General features: G+C 38.8%; 1 protein-coding gene across 4 annotated transcripts in view; it reads left to right on the top strand.

The window, feature by feature from the left end:
• Window positions 1-21,148, top strand: part of PTPN2 (protein tyrosine phosphatase non-receptor type 2) — a 120,059-nt gene that overhangs the window by 88,484 nt on the left and 10,427 nt on the right. For all 4 annotated transcript variants that reach the window (XM_077136050.1, XM_077136048.1, XM_077136047.1 and 1 more), the window contains 3 exons: window positions 9,710-9,919; window positions 11,719-11,871; window positions 19,877-20,058. In XM_077136050.1, the coding sequence (XP_076992165.1) occupies window positions 9,710-9,919; window positions 11,719-11,871; window positions 19,877-20,058 (545 nt within the window). The remainder of the gene's footprint in view (window positions 1-9,709; window positions 9,920-11,718; window positions 11,872-19,876; window positions 20,059-21,148) is intronic.

The following is a 21,148-nucleotide window of genomic DNA, read 5'->3' as shown; positions in this document are numbered from 1 at the left end:
CCTCATCATGATCATTTCTTAGAACATTTGTATCAATTCAGAAAAAGAAATAAAAAGACAACAGAAAAAAATTCATGCATACCATACCCCTTACCCCTCCCTTTCATTGATCACAATTTCAGTCTAAGTTTATTTTAACATTTGCTCCTCCTATTATTTATTTTTATTCCATATGCTTTACTTGTCTGTTGATAAGGTAGATAAAAGGAGCTTCAGAAACAAGGTTTTCACAATCACACAGTGACATTGTGAAAGCTGTATCATTATGCAGTCATCTTCAATAATCATGGCTACTGGAACACAGTTCTACATTTTCAGGCAGTTCCCTCCAGCCTCTCCATTACATCTTGACTAACAAGGTGATATCTATTTAATGCATAAGAATAACCTCTTGACTCTCTTTGGAATCTCTCAGCCATTGACACTTTGTTTTGTCTCATTTCACTCTTCCCCCTTTTGGTCGAGAAGGTTTTCTCAATCCCTTGATGCTGAGTCTCAGCTCATTCTAGGGTTTCTGTCCCATGTTGCCAGAAAGGTCCATACCTCTGGGAGTCATGCCCCACGTAGACGGGGGGAGGGCAGTGAGTTTGCTTGTTGTGTTGGCTGGAGAGAGACGTCACATCTCAGCAACAAAAGAAGTACTCTTGGGGGTGACTCTTCAGGCCTAATTTTAAGTAGGCTTGACCTATCCTTTGTAGGGTTAAGTTTCATCTGAACAAACCCCAAGATTGGGGGCTCGGCCTATAACTTTGGTTGTCTGCACTTCTTGTGAGAATATCAAGAATTCAACTTGGGGAAGTTGAACTTTCCCCCTTTCTCACCATTCCCCCGAGGGGACTTTGCAAATACTTTTTTATTCAATGTTCAAATCACTCTGGGAGTTATTGGGGCATCACTCTGGACAAACCAACAAAATCTCATGCCCTACTCAGGGTTCCATGTACTTATGGTGTTCAATTAAGCCTTCTACATAAGTTATATTAGGAAATGCACTAGTCAAAATATAAATTTTGTACCAAATAAACATTTTTTGCTTTCACATAAGTTAAAATTTTAAAATATTAATTACTATCAATTTTCAACACCCTGCAGTAATGACATTCCTATGTTCTTCCTCATGCAAAACCAATTTTTAAAATTTATACATTTAGTCACTATCATTATACACTCTAGGCATTCCTAGATTATACCATCTGTATTAGTTAGGGTTCTCTAGAGAAACAGAATCAACAGGGAACACTTGCAAATATAAAATTTATGGAAGTGTCTCACGTGACCGTAGGAACGCAGAGTCCAAAATCCACAGGGCAGGCTGCGAAGCCGATGACTTCGATGGATGGCCTGGATGAACTCCACAGGAGAGGCTCACCAGCCAAAGCAGGATGGAACCTGTCTCCTCTGAGTCCTCCTTAAAAGGCTTCCCATGATTGCATTTAGCATCACTAATTGCAGAAGACACTCCCCTTTGGCTGATTACAAATGGAATCAGCTGTGGATGTAGCTGATGTGATCATAACCTAATCCTTTGAAATGTCCTCATTGCAACAGACAGGCCAGCGCTTGCCCAATCAGATAAACAGGCACCACAACTTGGCCAAGTTGACACCCGTCCCTAACCATGACAGTCCACCCCTTGTCAACTTGGCACCTATATATATATATATCACCTTAGACCATACTTAATTTCCAAATAAAAACAAATAAGCACACATTTTTTTCTTTTACCTGACAATACTCAACTGTCCTGCATATAACTGGAAACACATTAAATCTCTCCAGAATGGGGTGCAAATCCTTGGGCAACATTCATTCTTAAACTTGATATCTTACAACTTAAATAGTATAACATGAACAAAACAGCATTACAGTCCTTGTTTCTGTAACTGATCACGTGGTCGAAGTTCATATTTATCACTACCTTCTTCCACTACCCATTCCATGTTCCCTTTCCCCTCAGCAAGCACTTCAGCTGGCCGTGGTTCTTTGCCTAATTAAAACACAAACATGATAAAGAATTATGAGACTTAACATTATTATGTTTCCGATAATTATGAACTATTAAAGGCTGGATCGATTTGGGCAAAAAAGAATAGCAACAGTAGAACAAAATGGTTATGTTCAATAGGTACATAATTTCATGGAGAAAACATTTTAAATATGCGGTCTATATTAATGTATGAGTAAAATTAATCCTTAGTAGATGAGATGGTGGTCCAGCACCCCTTTGTTCAGAAGAGAACAGGAGGGCCAAGGGTCAGCTGACTTGCACATGGTCACACAGTGAGCTAGTATTGCGATTGAGCCTCTCCTGTGGAGTTCGTCCAGGCCATCCATCGGAGTCATCGGCTTCGCAGCCTGCCCTGTGGGTTTTGGACTCTGCGTTCCTACGGTCACGTGAGACACTTTCATAAATTTTATATTTGCAAGTGTTCCCTGTTGATTCTGTTTCTCTAGAACCCTAACTAATACGCCATCTCAGTCTTTATTGTCTGTCTTTCTTTCTGATTTCATTTGTGCCCCCAGCCCTGCTCCCTCTATCATTGTCACATTCAGCTTCATTCGGTGTTTTAACATAATTATATTACAGTTAGGTAGTATTGTGCTATCCATATCTGAGTTTTTACAATCAGTCCTGTTGCGCAATCTGTATCCCTTCAGCTCCAGTTACCCAATTTCTATCTCCTGATGGTCTCTGTTACCAATGAAATTCTCCAAGTTTATTCACTAATGTCAGTTCATATTAGTGAGACCATACAGTATTTGTCCTTTTGTTTCTGGCTAATCTCACTCAGCATAATGTCCTTAAGGTCCGTCTGTGTTGTTACATACTTCATAACTTTATTCTATCTGATGAAATATTCTGCATAGTATTCCATCGTATGTATACACCACAGTTTGTTTAGCCACTCGTCTGTTGATGGAGATTTTGGCTATTTCCATCTCTTGGCAATTGTAAATAATGCTGCTATAAACATTGGTGTGCAAATGTCCGCTTGTGTCCTTGCCCTCTTGTACTCCAAGTAGATACCTAACAATGGTATTGCCAAGTCATATGACAATTCTATATTTAGCTTCCTGAGGAACCGCCACACTGCCTTCCACAGCGGTTGTACCATTTGAGATCCCCACCAACAGTGGATAAGTGTGCCTCTTTCTCCACATCCTCTCCAGCACTTGTCCTTTTCTGTTTTATTGATAATGGCCATTCTGGTGGGTGTGAGATGATATCTCATTGTGGTTTTGATTTGCATTTCCCTGATAGCCAGGGAAGTTGAACATCTTTTCCTGTGCCTTTTGGCCATTTGTATTTCCTCTTCTGAGAAGTGTCTGTTCAAGTCTGTTGCCCACTTTGTAATTGGATTGTCTGTCTTTTTGTTGTTGAGTTGAACAATCTCTTTATAAATTCTGGATACTAGACCTTTATCTGATATGTCGTTTCCAAATATTGTCTCCCATTGTGTAGGCTATCTTTTTATTTTCTTGATGAAGTTCTTTGATGCACAAAAGTGTTTAATTTTGAGGAGTTCCCATTTCTTTCTTTCTTTCTTCAGTGCTCATGCTTTGGGTGTAAGGTGTAGGAATCCACCTCCTTTTATAAGCTTTATAAGATATCTCCCTACATTTTCTTCTAACAGTTTTATGGTCTTGGATCTAATGTTTAGGTCTTTGATCGATTTTGAGTTAATTTTTGTATAGGGTGTGAGATATGGATCCTCTTTCATTCTTTTGCATATGAATATCCAGTTCTCTAGGTACCATTTATTGAAGAGACTGTTCTGAACCAGGCGAGTTCGCTTATCAATGATCAATTGTTCATAGATGAGAGGGTCTTTATCTGAACACTGTATTCTATTCCATTGGTCAGTATATCTGTCTTTATGCCACTACCATGCTGTTTTGACCACTGTACAACCTTAAAGTTAGGTGGCATGAGGCCTCCAACTTCCTTTTTGTTTCTCAGGATATTTTTAGACATTCGGGGCTCCCTGCTCCTCCAGATAAATTTGGTGATTGGTTTTTCCATGTTTGAAAGCTAAGTTTTGGGAATTTTAATTGGTATTGCATTGAATCTGAGATTCAGTTTAGGTAGAATTGACATCTTAATTATATTTGGTCTTCCAATCCATGAACACAGTGTGCCCTTCCATTTATTTAGGTCTTCTGTGATTTCTTTTGACAATTTCTTGTAGTTTTCTTTGTACAGGTCTTTTGTGTCTTAAGTTAAATTTATTCCTAAATATTTTATCCTTTTGGTTGCAATTGCAAATGGAATTTTTTTCTTGATTTCCCCCTCAGATTGTTCATTACCAGTGTATAGAAGCACTACAGATTTTTGAGTGTTGATCTTGTAACCTGCCACTTTGCGGTACTCATTTATTAGCTCTAGTAGTTTTGCTGTGGATTTTTCAGAGTTTTCAACATATAGTATCATATAATCTGCAAACAGGAGTTTTCATTTCTATACTCTTGTCCATAACTCTCTGTTCTGTCTTTTCTTATCTGACTCTAGTGCTCCTTTTAGTATTTCTTGCAGAGCTGGTCTCTTGGTCACAAGTTCTCTCAGTGAATTTTTGTCTGCACATGTTTTAATTTCCCCCTCATTTTTGAAGGGCAGTTTTGCTGGATATAGAATTCTTGGTTTCCAGTTTTTCTCGTTTTGTATCTTAAATATATCATCCCACTGTCTTCTCACCTCCATGGTTTCTGCTGAGATATCTACACATAGTCTTATTGGGCTTCCCTTGTATGTGATGGATTGCTTTTCTCTTGCTGCTTTCAAGATTCTCTCTTTCTCTTTGACATCTTACATTCTGATTAGTAAGTGTCTTGGAATACGTCTATTTGGATCTATTCTCTTTGGGGTCTGCTGCACTTCTTGGACCTGTAATTTTAAATCTTTCATAAGAGTTGGGAAATTTTCAGTGCTAGTTTCCTCCATTAGTTTTTCTCCTTGTTTTCCCTTCTCTTCTCCTTCTGGGACACCCATTCATGCACTTCATGTTGTCATTCAGTTCCCTGAGTCCCTGCTCATATGTTTCCACTCTTTTACCTATGTTTTCTTTTGCTTGTTGGATTTCAGATGTCCAGGACATCTGAAGATAATCCTGTCTTCTGCCTCTTGAAATCTGACATTGTAGGTTTCCATTGTTTTTTTCATCTCTTCTACTATGCCTTTCATTCCCATAAGTTCTGTGATTTGTTTTTTCAGACTTTCAGTTTCTTCTTTTTGTTCATTCCTTGCCTTCTTTATATCCTCTCTCAATTCATTGATTTCATTTTTGATGAGGTTTTCCATGTCTGTTTGAACATTCTGAATTGTTTCAGCTCCTGTATCTCATTTGAATTGTTGATATGTTCCTTTGACTGGGCCATTTCTTCGATTTTCCTAGTGTGATTTGTTATTTTTTTTTGCTGGCATCTGGGCATTTAATTACCTTAATTAGTTTCTTCTGGAAATTGTTTTCAAGTTTTTTTTCCCCCAAGGATATTCTTCCTGGATGACTTTGTTGTCTATCTGTTCTTTGACATTCAGTTCGGATTATTCTAGTCCTCTAGCTTCAGGTTTTGTTTAATGGATCAGAATTTTTCTGTTCTTGTTTTCTTGTTTCTTGCCCTGCCTGTGTGGTGTGTTTTTCTTTCCCCCTTAAGGAGGGTCTACTTAGGTATTATAGACCCCAGTCAGATCTTCCCCGACCAAACTGGCCTTCTGTCAGGAGGAAAAAATCATCTGCATCAGTTTTACGTGAGGGTGAGACCCAGCAGATTGAAAGACTTTCATATAAAGCCTCTGGGTGCTCCATTTTTCCTATCCTGCCTGGTATGTGGTGCTTGTCTGCCTGCTGGTCCCACCAGTATAAGATGATGCGGTACCTTTAACTTTGGCAAATTCTCCCTGCTGGGATGTGGTGGAGAGAGAAGAGAAGTTGTAGACTGGCTTTAATGCTTCACTTTTTCAGACCCTGAGCTCTTAGTTCCTTGCGGGAGGGGTTCCACGTGAGCTGGGCCCCACCCCTGTCCTGGGGAAGGCACAGCCTCCAGACAAACTCTCAAACAAGCCTGTACCTGGGGCAGTGGAGCCTGAGAAGCCCTGCCACTGTATCCAAAGGCAGTCAAGCTGTAGAAACACAGCCACAAAAGAGAAAAAGAAAAATCCTTTTCAGAGCAGGACGCCGTTCCTCAGGTTTGCCAATCAAGAGCTTAAGTTGGTACATTGCTCTGTGTATCTCCAGGTCCTGTGTGCCATCTCCTTTCCTGCAGGGTCTGGACCTTTTCAGATCCAAAAAAACCTTTTTTTTTTTTATTTCTTTTTCTTTTTCTGTCATCCCTGTCCTCTCTGTGCTGGGGCAAAAATCAGTGGCCTCTGCTTTTACTCAAGGTTCAGCTGAGCCGGGGGGCTTGTTTTTAGTAGTCAGAATTTGTGAATTAATTCCACAATTGGCATTTGGTTGGGCTCAGCCCCTGCTGCTGGTAAAGTCTCTTTCCTTTCCCCTCTGGGAAGCAGCCTGTGGGGAAGGGGCGCCAGCCGCCATGACTTGGGTAGCTTACGGTTCTGGGGGGGCTTGCAGCTGTTCCACTGGTCCAGACTGGGGTACGCTGTGTGTCCGGTCACTGACGTGGCCCCAGCAGTTGTTCTATACTGTTCCTGGCTATTTAATAGCTGCTCTGGAGGGCAAACTAAATCCCACACCTTGCTAAGCCACCCTTTTGGCTCTTCCTCTGCATATATATTTCAAATAAAAAATGTTGTTTTTAAAAAAAAGGGAAGAAAGGCAAACCACTGAAATGTTGTGCAGTGACAAAGAGAACTCGGCAGGCCTGTGTAGGCTGGCTGGAGTCTGAAGCCACCACTTAGCTGCAGCTCTGCTGCATCTGAGTGAGGACAGCCAGGCAGCTGGGACAGAGGGAACTGTGGGCCTTGATGATGGAGGGCATGGAAAGGATGCCTCCCAGACACTGAAATAAGATGTATGCCCGAAATTATAAAGTCCGAATGTAAAGCTCTGTATCCTTTGGCAACCCTTCCCCCCACTACCCTCGAACCCCCTCCTCATTTTTTCTCCGTCATGAGAAAGGGGGAAGGGGGCTTATCATATGTATCAACATTTCTTTTCTACCAGTGTAGTAAACATATGGCTGTTATTATTCCATGTGGGCCCCTGTATCTCTGAGTTATAAGATTCTGAAGGCTGTATTTTTGAAATCTTGTTTCAGTAGGGGTAAATTAATCAAAATTAACCTCTCAGAAGATCTGGTCCTGTAAGGGAAGTAAAGCACTGACTTGAAAAAATCTACTAGTGGGTAGAGTGTATTATACAAACAGTACATGAGCACTTCTGGAAACTGGCTTTGAGTGTCCAAGACAGTATGACCTGAATTTGGAAAAACTCAGACGACCACTAGTCTTAAGCCAAATTATACAGGCACAGAAAAGCCAGGCTGTGGAGGAGCCAGGTGCTTTGAGCCAAGTGGTTACTCGCTGTGTGCAGATTTGGGGGGGGGGAGGGGTCCATCGGCCAGCGCCCAGGTCAGGGGCATCTGGGTTCCAGGTCAGTCGGCTCTGTGCCGCAGGTCAGCTGCGCTGGTGCCTGGTGAGGGCCGGGGCACAACAGGGGAGTTGTCAGTGAGCAAAAACTGGGCTGAAAACACCCATTGCAATTGTAAAACAAAGATAAGAAGAAAGAGTGGCCGAGTTAACCCTGGCTGATTAAGACCAGCCTTTTTAGCCCATTCCTATGAGTATTCTGTTGTTAGCCATTTACTTACTTAGGCGTTGTTAAGGGAAACTATAGTTTAGCCTTTTTAATTGGGAATTTTAAAAATTCCCTTTTTTTAATACAGTAAATTTTACTCACTTTTTTACATATAGTAAAATGTACTCTTGGTAGTGTACAGTCTTGAGTTTGACAAGTACATTCAGTTGTGTTAATACCCCCAAAAGCAGGATGCAGGGCAGTTCGATCACCCCCGAAATTCCTTGGGCCCCCTGTTTACAGTCAACTTTCCCCTGCACCCAGCCTCTGGCCACCACTGATCAGTTTCCTTTCCTATAATTTTGCCTTTTCCAGAATGTTGTATTAATGGAATCATACAATATATATAGCCTTTGGAATCTGACTTCTTCACTTAGCACATTTAATTTCAATATTAAGAGGAAATATTTTGAAATCTAGAAATAAAGAACCTGTGGGTTATGGTGTATATAATTGGTTACTGTATAGTTAAGTAAAACAGCTTGATGGTTCCTCAGAAACTTAGTCATAGAATTACCATATAACCCAGCAGTTCCTCTCCTAGGTTTATACCCAAAGAATTGAAAGCGGGTACTCGGATAGATACTTGCACACCAATGTTCATAGTGGCATTATTTGGTCACCAACAGGTGAAAGCAACCCATGTGTGTCCATTAACAGGTGAACGGAGAAACAAAATGTAGTGTATTATTCACCTATAAAAAGGGATAAAATACTGGTATGTGCTGAAACACTAGAAAACTTTATGCTAAGTGAAAGAAGCCAGACACAAAAGGACAAATTAGTAGATGATTCTATTTATATAGTAACTATTCAGAATAAGTAAATAATAGAGATAGAAAGTAGAGTAGAAGTAACCAGAAATTGGGGGAGGGAGAGGATGGAGGAATTATTGTTTAGTGGGCCCAGGGTTTTTGTTTTGGATGATGGAAAAGTTTTGGTAATGAATGGTGGTAACGATACCACAACAGTGTAAAATAAATGCAATTAATACTACTGAATTGTACACTTAAAAAAACTGCTGCTTCATTTACATTAAAGAAGCTTATATAAGCTGAAGAAGTGCTCCTTAAGGCAAAAGGTAAATTGGGAAAACATTTTCATAATAGGTTAGTCAGAAATAAAGATCATCGGGAATACCTTGGAAATTATAATGAACACCAGGTAGTTTATGAGAAAGGAAGTATTTTAAATGTTGGTAAAGCAGTTTAACATATCAGTGAGGGATGGAAATTATTACCATAGGGAAATAAAGCAATTAGAAGAGCAACTTCAATTTAAAATGCAGATTGTTTGTTTCAGTTTATTCTTGATTTGCTTCTCTGTGCCTGTGTAGCTGGATCTCAAAGATACATCAGATAATGATAAGATTGTATTCTTTAAAAAACCAACAAGTTTAGAATCCTTACAATGGAAATCATTAAAGAATGTAAAATTGAACTGGTAGATATTTTTTAAAAAATAGATGAAAGGACCCACTTGTCGTGATGTATGAGTGAAAGGAAACCTTGGTTTGAGTGCAGTACAGTGTAGTGGTTAAAGAACACAGGCTCCTTGCCAGGCTGTTGTGTCACGTCCTAGCTCTGACATTCATTTCTAGTGGTGTAACCTTCCTTTGCCTCAGTTTCCCATCTGGAGAATGGGTTTTAATAGGATTGTTGTGTAGGTTGTGTTAACATATGAAGAAAGAACTCAGAACATATCGGGAGATAATGTGTGTGAAAAAAATAAAAAGTAATATGCATGCAATTGTTAGCTATTGTTAGTATATTCTAAGTTCCCCTGAAGAAAATTCTCCCTAACTCATTAGTGATTATCAGCAACAAAATGGGAAATTCATTGCAGAAAAAAATCCATTAGGATTAAAAACATTATGCAAAACATAAAGTACTTCTATAATAGTTTTTTAAGAGAAATAAATTAGGACTAACTTTTCCCCTTGATTTTCACTTTTTTAGAGTGGTGAAACCAGAACAATATCGCACTTTCATTATACTACCTGGCCAGATTTTGGAGTCCCTGAATCACCAGCTTCATTTCTCAATTTCTTATTTAAAGTGAGAGAGTCTGGCTCCCTGAACCCTGAGCATGGACCTGCAGTGATCCACTGTAGTGCAGGAATCGGGCGGTCTGGCACCTTCTCTCTGGTGGACACCTGTCTTGTTTTAGTAAGTGCTTATGATTTGATAAAACATTTTTTTAATAAAACAATTTTTTTTGTTTCCACTAGCAAAAGTAAACTCTGGTATCAGTTTTCCAGAATTCTGCTTTTCAGACTTTAAACTTCTGGCTTTATTTGGATAAGGCTAAAAATGTCATTTCTACCCTTTTGACTGCTTCTTTTTTGTGATTGGTGGGATACGTTTAACTTTATTTTAAAAGATAGTTGTAGATATCTCCAAGTAGATTTGTTTTCTCTGATGGCTCTGTATTACAAAAATAATAGTACCCTTCCCCTTTTTACAAATAGAAATTGTTATCTGATACTGAATTTCTTCCTTCTTGGATAAGTACTTCACCATTCTTGCCTTAGTTCCCTTACTTACAAACTACAGGTAATGCAGTGCTTAACCTTACCAGGTTTTAGTGAGAATTAAATGAGTAATACATTTAGAGCATTTAGATGCATCCCTGGTATATTGTAAGCACTCAAAATATGTTGTTGTTGCTGTAATTCTCCTGAGATTCATTTCTGTACCCTCAGGAAATGTATTTGTTCTTTATCAACCCTTTCCTGGCCCCATCCTGGGTACTCCTCCTGTTCTTTGGGGCACAGAGGGCTTCTGTGGCCCAGATGCCCCAGCCAACCTGTGTCGTTTCCCCTGTTTACCATGGGCTCCCACCCAGCTGCAGCAGCTCTGACCTGACGGCCCTACCTTCTCTTCCTGGGTTTTCCCTGTAGCGTAATGTCTATATCCTGCACTTTTTTTAAGATCATTAATAATGGACAGTTCAGTAGACTGGTTTCCTGAACCTCGACTTCACAGCCCTGTGTTGTCTCTCCTTCCCGTTAGTCTCTGTGTGTCCTTGAAAAATTAGCCACGCTTCATTGTACTTTCTGGAGCATTTTTATGTCAACATGACAGCTAGAACAAAGTAGTCTCTTGGATAAGTGAATTGTGTTAATTGAATGATGTTATTCCTGGTAAAGAAACATATTTTAGCAAGAATGTTGGTCAGTCCTCTTGGAGGAATATTTCAGATAATGTATCCCCAAAGAAATGTAGGAATTAGGAACATTTGCGTCCTGCCACATCTGCTGAAATTGCTTTACCACTTTACATATACATATACTCTTTAATGAAAATTGGATTGTTAAATTAAAGCTAACCTTGACACATTTAAAAGTTAATATTTATTGTATTAATGATGACTGTTAAAAGTGGATTGTGTACCTGTTAGGAATGCATTCTGGCAAATAAATACTCTGCCAACCATAACTTCAAAAAAAATTTTTTTTTGCTTTGGTTTTGGCGAAGTTTTTGTGTGTTCTAATATCAGTTCCATAGTCCATAGGCGGTGCAGTAGCTTGTCGGTGTCATCATGGATGTAGGCTTTTCCTGCCTTCTCCACTGCTGGTACGAGGCTGCTGCAGTCCAGACATGAAAAAGAAAAGGGGCGGTGGGCATGGAGCCCCATTCCTGCCAAGACTGCTTTTCTTTTTCCTTAAAAGAAGAAAACCAATCCAAACTGATTTACCCTTAAACTAGCCTGAGATGGTCAATAAATTCTTCCTTGGAACAGTTACTGCCCGGGTAGCTGAGATTATCCTGATTGGTGTGGAATCCATTTGAATCGGCTGGAGGACTTGAACACATTGAGATGGGGGGAGGTGGGTGAGCTGAGGCGGTGTTAGCTATTGTTAGTTGGGTTCCCTTGTGGGAGAATCTCAGCAGTGAGCCTGTGTTGCTTCTGTTTCCTGACTCTGTAACACCAAAGACTTGCGTTATTTTTACCTCTCTTGCAGATGGAGAAAGGAGATGATATTAACATTAAACAGATTTTACTGAATATGAGGAAATATCGAATGGGACTTATTCAGACACCAGATCAACTCAGATTCTCATATATGGCTATACTAGAAGGAGCAAAGTTTATAAAGGGAGATTCAAATATACAGGTAAATTATTTTAGGTGAAAGAGAATACCCATTTATTACAGTTAAATTCAGTTAGCATCAAATACCTATACTAGATTTAAGCATTAATCTCTTTCCTTCGAAAAGTCTTATTTATGTTATGGTGGTAAATATAATTTGTCATCTTAAATTATAAAATTTAGGCTCCTTTCCTCATCTACACCATAGGTTCAAGTTGAACCCTATGTTTCCCTTAAAATCCTTGTGGAAGCAAGATTTCTTTTAAAAATGAAACTGAAATTTTCATATGTGGAGAGGGTTTAATCATTTGATTATTAAAATAAACCAGAAAATGTAGGTACTTTTGCCCCATTAAAAACCTGAAATTGGATTACAGAATATTTAGTTTATAAAATAAATATTTCACTTTATAACAAAGAGTAACTTGAGTTCTTATGGCAGATATACTGAAATTCCAGTAAAATGTTCTGTTTTCTTATATGATAGCTTTATTCTCATGAAGATATTTTCATTTCACTTTGTAGAAGCTAAATTCAAAGGCTCATGATCAGAAATCTATATTATGCACTAACAAAATATAAAATTTGTAAGCAGCAGCAGACCCCCATTTCTTGTCTGCTCTCATCACCTTGGGCAGAGGTAGTTGGCGCCCCTTTGGGAGTTTCTTTCAGTGTCATGCTCATGCGAGCACCTTCATCAGCTCCATTACTTCTGGGATTGCTAGACAATAGAAGAATTTTCTGAATAAGTCTTGTTTTATAACTCAAATCTGACCATCCATTATAATGCAGTAGGTATAAATGAATGTTGTATAGGTTTCAAAGACATAATGAAATATTCTTAAATGTTATTAGCAGCTAATATTTTTTGTTCTGATCATTAATGTTATTTTAACTATTCAAGTGTCATTAAATTTTATCAATAATATTTTTAAAGTTTTTGCTCAAATCTTCAAATAACATCAAAGGAAAATTTTAATAAAGAGAAACATTAGGTTCCTCAATTACGTTAGTCAGTAAAACTGCTCAGTGTGTAACAAACTAAGCCCACCAAACACTAGACCCCATTCAAAAAAGCTTCAGGAAAATTATGTTTGCTGAGATTATTTGGTAGTGAACAGTAAGCAGAACCAAAAGTTATCTCAAATGTTTAAAGATTAGAAAAAGTTCTCATTTTATCTCTGAACTTTTTTTTTACCCCCTTAAATCTGGAGTTTATGAACAAGTTCACTAGTCACACTGCCCTTTGTGGTGTGCTTAGCTGCCTTCCCTGGCTGATTTCCTGGTCAGACTTATGGGGTAAGTCCTGAGGGTAGCACCCTTTCCTCCATTTTTTCTTTTTGGGTTTTGTATTTTTTAGTGTTAGAATACTTGCTTATTCACTTTGAGGATCTTTTTCATAATGGTGCTGGAGTTTCTGTGTATACTTTTATTGTAGACTTCGTAATGACAGTGCAGTGCGTGGCTAGGAGGGATTTTTCTGTCGCAGGTTTTCCAGTGTGCTGTGGCCATCAGACTCTGGTTTAGCATTGGTGGCACTCTACCCAGTTCCCGTAGGACACTGGAATTGTCTCTGTATCTTTCAGGTGCTCTAGATCAGAAAAGGGTTAAGTTTTATGCAGATGATCTTTGCAAGACTCTGATGATTGATTTGATGCTGTAGGTTTTTTATTATAAAAATAATGAGAGGGCACATTGGCTATAAAATTCCAAACCATGTGGATATAGGTAGCACACAAAGTCAAAGCCCTCTTTAACTCATTCACCCCAGATTTGTAACCATTTTGGCATGTGTGTATTTTTGTACTCGGATTGTTTGTTTTACATAAATGTGGTATTTTTTCTCCTCCTAGAACTATGCTGTCTAATCCCACAGCCACTAACCACATGTGCTGTTGAGCACTTGAAATATGGCTAATCTGAATTGGGATGTGCTGTAAATGTGAAATACATGCCAGATTTGAAGACTTGATACCCCCTAAAAAAGTGTAAAATGTCTCGAGTGATTTTTTAAATATTGATATGTTCAAATCATATATTTTAAATACAGTTTTATTGAGATATATATTCACATACTGTGTAGTCATCCAAATTGTACAGTTAGTGGTTGGCTCACAGTATCATCATATAACTGTGCATTAATCATCACAATTGACCTTTTGAACATTTTCAGTACTCTAAAAAAAATACAAATAAGAATAAAAGTAAAAATAAAAGTGAAATAATAACACCCAAAACATCCCATATCCCCCTTCCCCCTATTTATTTTTTGTCTTTGTTTTTCTTACTCATCTGTCCATACACTGGATAAAGCGAGTGTCAGTCATAAGGTTTTTATAATCACAGTTATACCAGAAAGCTGTATTGTTAGACAATCACCTTCAAGAATCAAGGCTATTGAATTAGTTCAGCAGTTTCAGGTATTTCCTTCTAGCTACTCCAATGCATCAAAAACTGAAAGGGGATATCTATATACTGCATAATAGTAACCTCTAGAATTGCCTCTTTACTCTATTTGAAATGTCTCAGCCACTGAAACTTTATTTTGTTTCATTTCTCTAGCCCATTTTTGATCAAGAAGGCTCTCTTACTCCCATGATGTCAGGGCCAGGCTCATCCCTGGAGTCATGTCCCACATTGCCAGGGAGATTTACATCCCTGGGAGTCATGTCCCATGTAGTGGGAAAGGCAGAGAGCTCACCTACGGAATTGGCTTAGAGAAAGAGGCCACATCTGAGCAACAAAAGAGGTTCTCTGGGATTGACTCTTAGGCATAATCATAAGTTGGCTTAGCTTCTCCTTTGCATAAATAAGTTTCATAAGGGCAAACCCCAAGATTTTTTTTTTTAATTTTTATTGATAAATCTTCACATACGTATATTCCATACATGGTGTACAATCAGTGGCTCACAAGATCATCACAGTTGTGTATTCATTAGCACGATCATATTTTAGAAAATTTGCATCACTCCAGAAAAAGAAATAAAAAGAAAAAACTCGTAATACCATACCCCTTACTTCTCCTTCTCATTGACCACTGAATTTCCATGTACCCAATTTATTTTACCCTTTGTCCCCTCTATTGTTTATTTTTTTACCCATATTTTTTCACTCATCTGTCCATACCCTGGATAAAAAAGGAGGAACAGACAAGGTTTTCACAACCCCACAGTCATATTATAAAAGTTATATCATTATACAGTCGTCTTCAAGAATCAAAGCTACTGGAACACATTTCAACAATTTCAGGACTTACCTCCAGCCACTCCAATACCGTGAACTAAAAAGAGATATCTATAAAATGCGTAAAAATAACCTCCAGAATAACCTCTAGACTCTGTTTGAAATCTCTCAGGTTGTTGACATTTTATTTTGTCTCATTTCTCTCTTTCCCCCTTTTGCTCAGGAAGGCTTTCTCAGTCCGTTGATGCCAGGTCCCAGCTCATCCTGGGATTTTTGTCCCACATTGCAGGGAGATTTACATTCCTGGGAGTCATGTCCCATGTGTGGCAGGGGAGGGTAGTGAGCTCTCCTACAAAGTTGGCTTAGAGAGAGGCCACATTTGAGCAATAAAAGAGGTCCTCTGTAGGTGATTCTTAGGTACAATTATAAGTAGGCTTAGCTTCTCCTTTGCACAAATAAATTTCATAAGGGCATGCCCCAAGATATTTTTGATATATTATGTTAAATAAAACTTAATATTAAAATTAATTTTACCTATTTAAAAAAATTTTTTTCTAGGGTACTAGAAAATTGTAAATTATATATGTGGTTTGTATTGTATTTCACTGGACAGAACCTTAGCCTAAAATAGAAATCTAAGAGAAGTAAGGTTCCCTAAAATCTTACTTCATAAAACTTTACTGTTAAAAAGATCCAAAGTTACCTTGTTAATGTAGAAACCCACAACTGTTTGAGTGTGACTATAGGCCATAAATGTATCTTATTTGTCACAGATTTGTGAAAAGACTTTTCTTTCTCTATCAACCTCTACATCCTCTTTGCAACCTCTTTTCAGAAACACTAATATTTGTAAGTAGAAGGAAAGAAGCTTTTTTCTAGTGGATAGCAATGTGGGGGAAATTGTTAGAACCTCTGTATTTCTAGAGCACCATCTTCTACTCAACAGCACCTTACCCATATAGTTCTTCCTGTCTGTTTTCCTAAAGGCAAGATCTATATTCACTCTCAGTGTTATTTCAGATTTATAGGATGTAAGTGCTCTCTTCAGTATTGCGTATAGTTTATTGTTGTGTTATTTTGTGTGTCTGTGTGTTTTGGTCCTTTTTTTTTAAACAATTTTAGTCATTCACCATACAGTCCATCCATGCTGTACAGTCGGTGGCTCTCAGTGTAATGTGAGTTGCCTTTCATCACCACAATCTATTTTAGAACATTTTTATTGCTCCAAAAAGAAAAATCCCTTACCCCTTATACCTCCCTATTATTGGCACTTGGTCTGGTACCTTTGCCACAAGTGAGGAAAGAATATTACAGTATTAACTGTTCCTATAGTCCATAGTTTGTATTAGTGTGGTTTTCCCCCCCATATACCCCCTATTTTTTTTTCTTTACATGGACAGGCACCAGGAAACGTACCCAGGTCTCTGGCATGGCAGGTGAGGACTCTGCCACTGCGCTACAATGGCCCACCCTACCCCCTATTTTTAACACCTTGTAATAGTGTTATACGTTTGTTCATGTAAGAACATTTCTTTCATTTGAACGATTAACTACTGTCATCATCCAAACCATGGTTCACTATGTCACACGGCCCCATGTTTTATCCTTTGGCAAAGGTCTGTTCAAGTCTTCTGCCCATTTTTTGATTGAGTTGTTTGTCTTTTTATTGTTGAATTGTAGACTGCCTTTTCATCTTCTTGACAAAGTCCTTTGAAGCACAAAGTTTTGAATTTTGAGGAGGTCCCATTTCTCTGTTTCTTTTCATTGCTTGTGCTTTGGGTATAAAGTCTAAGAAACTATCTCCTACCACAAGATCTTGGAAGATGCTTCCCTACATTTTCTCCTGGGAGTTTTCATTTTTGCATATGGTTGGATGGTTGGTTTGTTTTGCACGGGCAGGTACCGGGAATCAAACCCAGGTCTCCAGTGACAGGTGAGAACTCTCCCTGCTGAGCCACTGTGGCCCACCCTGCATATAGTTTTATATTAGTTTTTCTGTGAATAGTTGTAGCATATGTGGTTATAAAGTAGTTATTAAACAATCTTAGAACCTTTACAGAGAAAGGAGAGCCTTCTATTTACATATCTAAAGTGATGTGTGTAATCAGTAAATATATGCCTATCATTATAACCACAGAGCATGATTCACAGGAAACCTCCGGTGACATTAACCTACCCTAGATAAATACAGCTGATTCCTAGTTGTCTCTCTAGTAATGGTTTCATTTGCCTGTTCTCTTTCTTGGTACACAAAGTTTTCTAGTTTGGTAATTTAGAACTGATGTTGTGAGGTCCTTAACTGGTAATTTGATGCTACTAATAATGTACATGATACCATTTTTGAAAATTATAGTGGGTTCCAGATTCCGTTCCATCCGTTTCATTTCTCTTTGACCTGTTTTCTTTAAGGCTAAGAAAAGAGAAAATTAAAGGCAGTGTGTAGGGAATTGCTAAAAGCAGTTGAGCCTGAATACAGGGTAGGCGAAAAGGTTCCAGATCCACCATCTAGGCCCCAAGGAGAGCACGACCTAGATTGTAGTTTAGTAAGATTTGAATACCCAGGTGTTCCCAGTGAGTGGGCACGAGCTGAGACAGGTGGTTTGGGCATGTCGGCTTGGTTATGTGATACACGGAGTGCAAGAATGCGTGGGTTTTGTTGCTTAGAGACATAGCAAAATAATTTCATTTTTTAAAAACTTCACTGGCATTAAATATCTCTTTCTTTTACCCCCTTAGTATTTTTCCCTTAGTGCTTTACATATCGACAGATCTGAATTTGTCACATATTCTAGAGAGGTGTCCAGTAAGACTTGATTTTAGACTTCAGCCTTTCATTGAGAATGCTGAGTTTTGTCCAAGTATAAAGCTCAAGATGCTCTGACGAGGTCTCAGTGAAAAATAAAAGCTTCAGTTTTCATTGAGTACTTTCTTAAACACTCTGGTTTGTGAGCTCAATGAGCTGTTCAGAGAGCGCAAGTGATTACCCAGGTTGTGGCACAGTTGACGCAGACCTCCTGGTTTACAGTTCCAACCGATTATTTAATAGCTGAATAGCTGGGGTAGATCACTTAAGCTCTGCAACCCCATTTCCCTGCACAGGAGCCTAGTAATTACACCTAGCACACCCCTCTTCTAAGGACATCTGAGGACAGAGAGCTAGCACGTCTCGGAGCACAGCCTGGGTGGGGGGTGCCTGCCAATGCCTTGCATGTGCCAGCCTGCCGCCACCAGGGTCTTCTTGCCCATCCAGCGCGCTGTTTAAGCAGGCAGAAAGAAGATTGACAGTTCTCTCAAGTGAAAGTATCTCACTTCTTGTGTTCCATTATAATTGTTTCCTAACTATTGGCAAAATAGTCCTCCTTCTGGGTTTTGAGTCCAGTTAGGTCCTTGCTTCAGAGTTGAGCTCCATTCCACTGCTCCTTAGTTAAGCTCAGAGACTCCTTCCTGGACATCTGCCTCCTTGCCAGCCTTATCTCTCAGGGCCAAGCTCTGCAGGGTCTCCATCTCCTAGCCAGGTTGTACCAAACTCTAATACTTACTGTCCTCCACGTCTAACAAATTCCATAAGTCGTTTTTGGAATTAACTATTAAAAACAAAAGAAAACATGAATTATGCAATTTAATAAAATAGCCAAGTCTGGGAAAAGTGAAATGTGGTAAAATGCCTTTTTCTTTTTGATTCTTTTCCATGATAATGAGACAGATTAGAAACTAGTTAATCCACTGACTGAATGGATTTTCTAGAGTTTTGTTTAGAATCTAAATATAAGAGAATTGCTTTAGTGTTATTTTGCACAAAAGTAGCTCCAGGGAACAAGTGTCTGTAAATTACAGAAAAGTTTAAGTTGTAGTGTTATATCTCTGCTAAAAATCATTAAAATCCTCAGGCAGTATGTATAAGGTCCTTTATTCATTCAGTCTGAGACTACTTGCTCCCATAGTGGGATCCAAACTGCCCCAGAGGGACTAGTCTTGTCCATACCATGACTTTGAGACAGGGTCGGGTCACAGGTAATCAGAACCATTGTTGCTCACTGCCACGGCAGGGAGATAATGGTTGGTGGTGTCCATGTGGCCTCCTGAGATGAACTTAGGGAGATATTGACCCTTCTTCCCTGCCTCTCTGCCCAAGAATGGTGGAGGTCAGGATAGAGGTCCAACATGGTATGGGCACTTCATGTCTACTTTGCATGAAGCAGCCCAGCAGCCTTCCAAGGTAGATGATAGTATTCCATTTTCTGAAACGAGGAACCTGGAATTTCTCTGCATCCTGTCTCTCCCTCCTCTACTCGGACGTCCAGGCCTGCTGGAAGTAGTGGGCCAGCTACCCTGCCAGTAGACATAGCCAGCCACCGGTCCTCTGGCATTGGAAGGATCCACTTGGAGATCTCACAATTGTTCTCCACTAGGCTGGGCAGGACAGGGGCAGGAAGGACCAGGTCCCGTCCAGGTGCGGCATGCCTCTGCTTCGAGAGTGGATTTGGAATGTCTGGAGAGTGGAGCTTGGGCTGCAGTCTTATTACTACGACTAATGCACAGCGAGAATCTGGTATAGTTTGTCTCAAATAGGTAGAAGTCCAAAAGAGTTTATAAAGATTTTTATATTCAGCTATAGCCTTCATAAATATTAAGCTCTTACTAGTTTTTAATTTCTGATAAAATAGGCATATCTGGAAGAGCTGTGGTGTGGTAAATTGTCTTTTTATTTTTCATTCATCTGTGGGTATGACAGGATTTTCTTCAGTTGAGTATAAAAATATTTCAATTCATGAATCCTTTTTATTTTTAAGGATAATCACGTTTTTACTGTTTGCCTTTGTTTTTCATGTCTCTTCCTTACCTAGAAACGGTGGAAAGAACTTTCTAAGGAAGATTTATCTCCTGCTTTTGATCTTTCACCAACCAAAATAATGACTGAAAAATACAACGGGAACAGAATAGTCTTAGAAGAAGAAAAACTGGCAGGTGACAGATGTACAGGATTGTCCTCTAAAGGACAAGATACTGTGGAGGAGAACAGTGAGAGGTGAGCTGGCTGGGGGGATGTGCCCCCCCCTTGTTTTTATTTTTATTTTCCCAATAAATTCATCAGATGTGAAGTAATGCAGACCTGTTCATTTATTATTATCTAAGGGTATGTACGTAGTATGTGATGGTATCGTTATTCTCAGAAGTTTTCAGTCTTGTTAAGTTGATACTTACAGACATAAACCAGTTGAAAAGTGGTTTGAAACAATAATGACTAAATACAAAGGTTAATGGGTGGTGAATTGTGTAATATGGTACAGAAAATAGACGATATGAATTCTTTAACCTGCCATTTGTACAACTATATAGTAGTTGTGCCATAGTTAAAATGTAATTAATGATATGCCTTTAAGAAAATTGTTAAGTATTTAAGTGGATATTTACTTAAACTTCATTGTATTATAGGAGGAAGAAAAAAGTCTTTTTTAAAAAAAATCAGTTAAAATTCCCTTTTATGCTTTTGATTTTTGAATCCATAGGATGTATTAATTATTCAGCTTTTTAATTAGAAAAATTAAGTTTATGGGGTCCAATTAATGTCTCACACACTCTAGGACGCTGTTCTCCTGCCCCATGAAGGAGCTCTTTCGTGTCCTCACTTCTGCATCTCTGTAGGCCTTTTCCTTTCTCCACATCCCTTTCTGTGGGATGTCTTATGTTGTCGTATTTGTCACGCTGGGATCTTGGGTGTGCAGGGGAGATGGCTGAGCGTCGCCTATCCTCTGTGGTTTCACTTCTGTGTTGTCCTAGTAGGGAAGTTACGTACTTGAATGTGATATCAAGTATGTGTCAGTACATATTATATGTTGTGACTTGGCAGTGGTACTCCATGTTCATAGCTTTGATGGTTTTAGAGTATTTCTTCTCTTTTCACCTTATATATAATACTTTTAAATCAAGAGATAAAGTTTTAAATTACCTTATCATTTTCAGCATAAGGTTTTCATATCCCTGATGTTTTGGAAGGTATTGTGTATGTTTGTTTGCTGGCACTGTTTGTAGAATTAAAACAGACATAATGGACTTGATGACGGAAACGGTGTCCTTAGTATTTCAGAAGCATTGAGTTTTTATCTGTTAAAGCAGTT

This window comes from Tamandua tetradactyla, chromosome 18, assembly GCF_023851605.1.
Source record: "Tamandua tetradactyla isolate mTamTet1 chromosome 18, mTamTet1.pri, whole genome shotgun sequence".
Lineage (NCBI taxonomy): Eukaryota > Metazoa > Chordata > Mammalia > Pilosa > Myrmecophagidae > Tamandua > Tamandua tetradactyla.
Note: the sequence above shows the minus strand (reverse complement) of the source record. Positions and strands in the feature narration are given on the sequence as shown.